The following is a 7,734-nucleotide window of genomic DNA, read 5'->3' on the forward strand; positions in this document are numbered from 1 at the left end:
AAAAAAAAAAAAAAAAAAAAAAAAACACATCTTAGTAAAACCAATACCTTCTCAGCTTCGCATCGAAGCTAAAATTTTCATAGTATAACATAAATAAATGATATTTAAAAGAACTGTGAAATATTACTCTATATACTTTTTTCATTATTTAGTTGTATAAATGATGATGTCTGATTCAGTTTGTGGTTGTGGTGCAATATTCGGAGACAGCGATAGCTTCAAAAACATTGCAACAATAATTTGAATCATAGACCAACAATTTTTTGCACTGTAGGAAAACCTAAAAAAAACTGTTTTCCAACACATAGTTCGGACTCAAATATGGTAAAAGTTACAAAAAAACAGTGTAGGGCTTAGTAGGATCAGGATTCAAAGAAATTAATTTGGCCTTAAAAGGTGGTGTAAGAAATTTTTTTATGAAAAATAATACAATCGTTGATATCATTGTCGATTTCATGGTTGAAATAAATCATGAAATAATAAATTTATTAAAAAAGTTAACTGTAAAGAGTATGGTAAAATTCAATGTTTTACTGCATACAATGTACTTTCATACTGTAACTGGTGAGTTCAAAGATGTATCATTCAAGTCGTGCAATAAAACAGTAGACTTAGGAACCGATTTTACATCAGTAATGGAAAAAATAACATTAAAGTTGGAAACTGAAAAACAAGAAATGGAAATCAAGCAAAGTGGATGGTCGCTAATATCAATTGATGGTATTTTGTTGAGAGTACATAAATTGAACCCACTGAAGGGATCATCGTATATTGAATTACCATCGTGTATAAAAAACAAAAAGGCTGTTGTAAATATTAAAAACGATGATCAACAATGTTTCAAATGGTCAATCTTATGTCATTACAATAAAAGAGTTAAAAGAAGTGATTGGAATGTTGCATATGTTGAATTAGAACAACNAGCGTTCACCTCTACCGTCTGCCAAATACAACAAACTAATGACCACGTTGTTTCCAAAACGTAATTACGTTGTACACTATCGAACATTAAAGCAAGCGGTAAAACACGGTGTGGTTATCACAAAATATCACTGCATAAAGTCATAAAGTTTAAACAATCTCGATGGTTGGCATCGTACATCCAAATGAATACAGAATTACGTAAAAAAGCCTCCAACAAGTTTGAACAAGATCTACCAAAATATGTAATCAATTCCAACTTTGGTAATACTAATATTTTTATACGTTTAATTTTTTTAATAATAAAAATTTTTAATTTTACTAGGTAAAACATTGGAGAACGTGAGAAAACATCAAAATATTCAACTCATTTGTAACGAAGATAAATTATCAAAACTGGTAGCGAAAACGTCGTTTGGTCACACCGCAATATTTAATGAAAATCTTGTAGCTGTACACATGTATAAAGAAAAAATTAATTTTTTTAAACCCATTTTTATTGGACAGGCCATGCTGGTTATTAGTAAATGTATCATGTACAAGTTTCATTATGATGTAATGCAACCATTTTATGGTCCTAAAAGACTTAGACTCGTGTATATGGATACAGACAGTTTTATTTATTTAATATTAACGCATAGTTTTCAGGATGATTTGAAAAAATATCTGTTTGAATACTTCGACACTTCCAACTATCCCACTGATCATCCATGTTACAGTGATAAACGTAAAAAACAACCGGGTACATTTACCGACGAATGTAAAGGTATGCATATGGAGGAAATTGTTGCACTCTTGCCCAAAGTCTATGCGTACCTGATTGCCTACAAAAATTATAAAAACGTTTTGCGGCAAGAAGAAGTGAAGCGATTAAAGGGTATTAGTATGGGTGTAGTGAAACATGAAATAAATATGGTTGACTATTTAAATTGTTTGCGAAATAAACTAAAACAAATTCACAAGAAAATTTCCATCATACGTTCAAAACATCACAATGTTTTGACGGTAAAAACCAGGAAACTCGCATTGTCCAACAACTATGACAAGCGTGCAATAGTCGGTGACGAGTTTGGATATAAAAATGTATATACAAAAGCGTGGGGACATTATTCTTTAAATACATAACAATTTATTTTGTATAAAATATATTATTGTATTTAGTATTTTATTAACAATATATGTCAATTTATTATATAATCTTTAATTTATAATTTATTTATGAAAAATATACTTATTGTAGAAATAAAAATGAATATTATAAAGTATTCGTGTTTATATAAATATATATATTTTTTAATACAATAGCGTTACATGTTATAATTCATCCATTGTTTTAAACATATANTCGTTACATGTTATAATTCACCCATTGTTTTAAACATATAGTCTTATATAAACTGCACATATTTGGGTTATTCATGTGTCAGATACAACATGGTTTTGTAACACAACTTAAATTGTACAGAGGAGGACAGTCCAAATCCTATACGTTGACTATACGTTGTCCCGGTATATACTTTTCTACTACTCGCTTTTACACAGCTCCTTTCACGTAAATTGTCTCGCACCGCAACAGTTTCATGATTCTCGGCAACTCATTGTATCCAACGTCACCGCAACGAGTATCCATTCCATGTAGGTATTTTTTCAACCAAAAGTTTGTTTTAGCATCGCCCTCGATACTTTTTGGATGTTTAAACATCCAATGAGCGAATGAAGTACAGTCTATGGCAATGACAGTCAGTTCCTTGACCAAAAACGATCGGTCGGCTGCCACAATACCTTGTATATCGACAATCTTTGAGGTGAGATATTGGTTTTGGGTATCCATGAATTGTGCTCTGGACCAAATCCTAACCATTTAACGAAGCACTGGTCCCCTCGTGTTCGCAACACTCGTTCGACTAAATACATGTCCGGATAACTGGTCTTGTTCAGCTCTTCGGTGTAAAACAAACCACGTATTGGATTTCCCTGATAGTCTTCTAGATAGTATGTTGGCGGTACTGTTTGCCTAACCTTAACTACGGTAAACAGTTCGGTGCTCCAGTTTGGTAAGTAACCCTTATCAAACACTGATTTATGTACACTTATCCGCACCTTGTCTCCCACACGGAATNAAAGGATTTTACCTGCATCCATACAAATCGGGGTCTGGTTTCAAATTGACGGCGAGTACGAAAACTAAGAAAAAGACGTCTCGAAAAAATCATAAGAAAAAAACAAAAAACAAATTTCACAGCTACCCGATCGTGCCTTGTACGATGTTGAAATTGCAAATTTCGGTAGTCGAGCGTTCGACCGTAAAGTGTTTCGTGGCGTGTTCTGTCGTGACAAGTTACCTCAGTCGGGACCAAAAACAATCGAAATGGGTGTAGTGAATTTGGACCCTTCCACTAACCCTGGCACTCGTTGGGTAGCATATAGTAAACGTGGTAAACACATTACTTATTTTGACAGTTTTGGTAATTTACGACCACCGTTGGAACTGAAACGATACTTTAAAGGATGCACAATCGTGCACAATTATAGTAGATATTAAAACTTCAACGAGATAAATTGTGTTCACTTGTGTTTGGAATTTTTAATTGAACAACAACAACATGGAAACAACGGTGACGTTAATTGGCGTGGGATCTGAATTCCAATGCACATTCCATCCACCCATCGGTGTCGGTGACAATTGTAAAATTGGGTTATTGAGCTTGCATACGTGGAACACGATACCGAATATTGATGAGGATTGTAACAAATTCATTTTCGGCACTGTTGACAAACCAATTATGGTGATAACGCTACCGACGGGATCGTATGAATTTGACGATTTACAGAAACGAATCACCGACAAGTACAATGGAGAAGAATACAAATACAATATGCAAAAACAATTAGATTTTGATGATCCATTGTTGCCAACGGTTGGTTTTCTCAAGGAAAACAGCAGTGAAATCGGTGACAAAGAGTTGGGTGATCGAAACGTTATTTCTTTCACAGCCGATCGCAACACTATGCGAAGTATAATCAAATGCGATCACGCCATAGATTTTACACACCCGCAATCAATCGGTGGAATGCTGGGATTCCGACCTCGTGTATTGGCACCGAAAATGTAACACACGTCGGATTTCCCGTTATCTATTACAAAGGTGACATGCATACGAGTTGACTGCAATATAATTGTTGGCTCGTACCACGAAGGACGTCAATCGCATACATTGCATGAATTCTTTCCAAACGTACCACCGGGCTACTGTATTATCGAATGTCCCAGACAAGTCGTTTACTATCCATTAAACACAAACGTATTGAACACGATTCGAATCACATTGCTCGATCAAGACGGCCAACGTGTCAACTTAAGAGGTGAAAAATTAACAGTACGTCTACACATCAAACAAGATGGATGAAAGTACGATGACGTTATGGGACCGTATAAAACAAATTGATTCCTNAACAGATTGATTCCTTATATATTGGATTATTTTTGTGTATACTAGTCACAGTTGTGCAACTATTACTGTTCCTTCAAACATTCGACAATAGCTGTCAGTTGATAAACAGTGGCAATAACAACAACAACAACAACAGTTCAGCTACAATTTATCGTTTGGAAGCACTGGCTCGAGAACTTTATTCAGTCGATGACCGTGTCTTTATATTGGAAAAACGTGTTGACACTCTTTAAATGCCTCTGAGTTTCAACAAGAGTGTAGTGCACCATCATTTGGGTGATGGCATATACTCTACGACGGAGCAACGGAACAATCGTGTGACGCTATCGCAGCAGCAACAACTCACAAAGGAAAATATTGAANACAGCAACAACTAACAAAGGAAAATACTGAATTTTTAAAATCATTAGGTTGTCGAGTCAATCATGACCGAGTACTTACACGTGTTGGAAAAATGTCAACAAGACGACAGCGTAAAACGTTAATACTATCTAGAACATCAGAGCTACAACAACTCGTACGAACACAACGATGAAATCCGCATCGAGGTACGTAACAAGGAGAAATTCACCGTACCGTGCGAAAGTTATTTGCAAATCGAAGGAAAACTGGAAAAACCACCAGTTGGAACAGTTGGTGAAATGGTTATGGGGCAAAATTTTCTCATGCACTTATTCGACGAAATCAGATTTGAGGTAAATGGTAAAGAAGTGGACAAGATAAAATATGTCGGAGTGGCTACAACCATCAAGGGTTATTGTTCGCTCACACCCAACGACATTCGACGATTGCAACCTGCCGGATGGAAATATGCGCAAATCTTGCACAACAACGATTTCATCGATGGGACTGATTTTGTGGCGCAATGTCCATTGTCTATGTGCATGGGATTTTTCGAACGATACCGACGAACACTGATAAACTGTACTCAGACACTTGTGTTGAATAGATCGAGTACCGATAGCACTGTTGTAACATTTGTTCCACAGACAACAACAACAGACGATAAAGCGCAAGTTGCATCATTGATAAAACAAATCAATGTGAAAATATCGAAAATCAAATGGGTGGTAAAGTACTTTGAACCCAGCGTGAAAACCAAACTGGGTTTGATGCGTATTCTGGACAGCAATAAATGGCTCCCGTTAGAATTTCAACACTGGGATGTTGCCGTTTACCCATTGGTACCGCAGACAACTCATCACACGTGGTCGGTGCGCACCTATTCGAATGTGGAAAAACCCAGATATCTACTTATTGCCATGGGTAATGAGAACGAACACGTTCTNTCATGTGTAATGAAAACGAACATGTTCTTGGAGATTTCGATCACTGTTCATTGAGAAACGTCAAAGCGTATCTGAATGCGGACGAATACCCATACGAGAACCAAAACGCCGATTTCGACAACAACAAGTATACAACGTTTTACAACTCGTACACTCAATTCCAAACAATGTACTACGGTCGTAAAGATCCGTACCCTCTACTAGATTATATAAACTACAAAAAACATGGACCCATAGTTGTGATCGATTGTTCTAAACAAAACGATACCATCAAGACTTCAACGGTTGATCTACGTTTGGATTTCGAATGCTCTAAACAGTTTCCCGATAAAACATCATTGTATTGTGTAATTATTCACGATTGTCAAATGGAATACAACGCATTTACGGGTGAAGTACGAAAACTCTAATGTATATACAAATGTATTTTTATTATTGTATAATTTACAGTATAGTATAGAAACAAAAAAATGTATAAATATATAATTTTTATTAATAAAAACATAGTTATTTTGCAAACTTGTTGTTTTTTATGTTATTTTATTTCAATGATCCTTGAATTTGACTGGAAAAGTCACACATAGGAGGTCTTTCTTGTCAATTTTCGGCAAAGTATCTATACCTAAAAATGATCTATTTGTAGCCAATTCTACCAGATCGGAAAAGTAATACAAGTGCTAAAATTTTTATAAGTATTAGAGTCAAGATGAAAAAATAAAATATTTTTTAACATACTTTCATGTATGGATAATTGAAAATAGTTTTTGAGATGTTTTCTAGACATTTAGCCAAAAATCCCGTACAACAAATTTCGTAGAAATATAACAAATCCGGCGTTTTAATTTGAGAAAAAATTATCGGTTTCTTTTTAACCACCATACGATCAATTGAAGACTGAAGTATAACCTTTATTTCATGTAAAATACGCGGACGTATATGAAACAATTGTCGATGTATTTTCTCAAATAACATATCTTTAAAGAAGTACAATTGCGCAAACTCAGATGTATTCATCAAAACTGTACAGTTGTCATCTCGTTTTGACTGAAACAGTAATGTATCTTTTCGGGTAATAGTTTGCACCCACTGTGTCAGAATCACCTTAATGTTTTCATCTTGCAAAAGTAGTATTCCGTTTAAATTTTCCGTTATCGATAAAATATATCCGCACATTGAATACATTCCATGTAGTAAATCGATAGTGATAATAAGTTCTGGATCCAGACCAATGTATACGAGAGACATTTGTGAAATGCTATATATTGATGAATCGGTCAAGTCGTTGATTTTATTGAATTTACACCTTGGTGTAGCCATTGTGATTAAAACACAAATTATTATCGCAATTTTAACAATAACACACTTGATTTACAACTTTAACAATTACGATTGACCTTAATTAACCATTTAATAACCCATTAACACTCTTAATTTATTACTTTTTTATGACGTATGACACTAATTACCATGGCGGCATCCTTTGATCCCCAGAACCCGCTATTTACTTACTACTAACAATATATTTAAAAGAATTCTACTTAAGAAATATATGTTGTGCCTTATTAAAACAATGAAATACTTTTCAAACCCCTCTTTAACGATAAACAAAAAATAACTAATCGAATCCTTGGTTTCTAGATTTATCTTTTAGCTTCGATGCGAAGCTGAGAAGGTATTAATTTTACTATGATGTGTTTTTTTTTTTATTTTTTTTTTTTTGTGTCTGTGAACGCTCAATCTCAGCTCTCGCTGGACCGATTTTGATGAACAATATGTCAAAAGATCACAAATCGTATCTAGTCGAAGACATTACCCTCAAAAATTGAAAAAAATTCCCTCGTTCCCCGTAAACGGGGGAAATCCCCCAAAAAATTACAAATTTAAAAATCGCTAATTTTCGATATTTTTTCAATTTTTTTTACTTAAAATTGCCATAACTTTTTAAAAATGACCGAATCAATATAATTTTTTTTTTTTTAGATACCTTAGAGAATTACCTATCATTTTATATATTTTTGTGAACATTTGACCCATTAACAGCCCAAAGGATGGGGTTTCAAAATGGTAACTTT

The 7,734-nt window shown here is 34.4% G+C and overlaps 1 protein-coding gene across 1 annotated transcript; it reads left to right on the top strand.

Annotated features, from left to right (window-relative positions):
• Positions 1–1,043: 1,043 nt before the first annotated feature.
• Positions 1,044–2,079, top strand: LOC126894918 (uncharacterized). The gene is made up of 2 exons (XM_050666274.1): positions 1,044–1,185; positions 1,247–2,079. The coding sequence occupies exons 1-2, from the start codon at positions 1,107–1,109 to the stop codon at positions 2,044–2,046; spliced, it is 879 nt and encodes a 292-aa protein (XP_050522231.1). The 5' UTR covers positions 1,044–1,106; the 3' UTR covers positions 2,047–2,079.
• The last annotated feature ends 5,655 nt before the right edge of the window (positions 2,080–7,734 follow it).

Source organism: Daktulosphaira vitifoliae, unplaced genomic scaffold (genome assembly GCF_025091365.1).
Source record: "Daktulosphaira vitifoliae isolate Bord-2020 unplaced genomic scaffold, ASM2509136v1 Scaffold_1, whole genome shotgun sequence".
In the NCBI taxonomy this organism is placed as follows: domain Eukaryota; kingdom Metazoa; phylum Arthropoda; class Insecta; order Hemiptera; family Phylloxeridae; genus Daktulosphaira; species Daktulosphaira vitifoliae.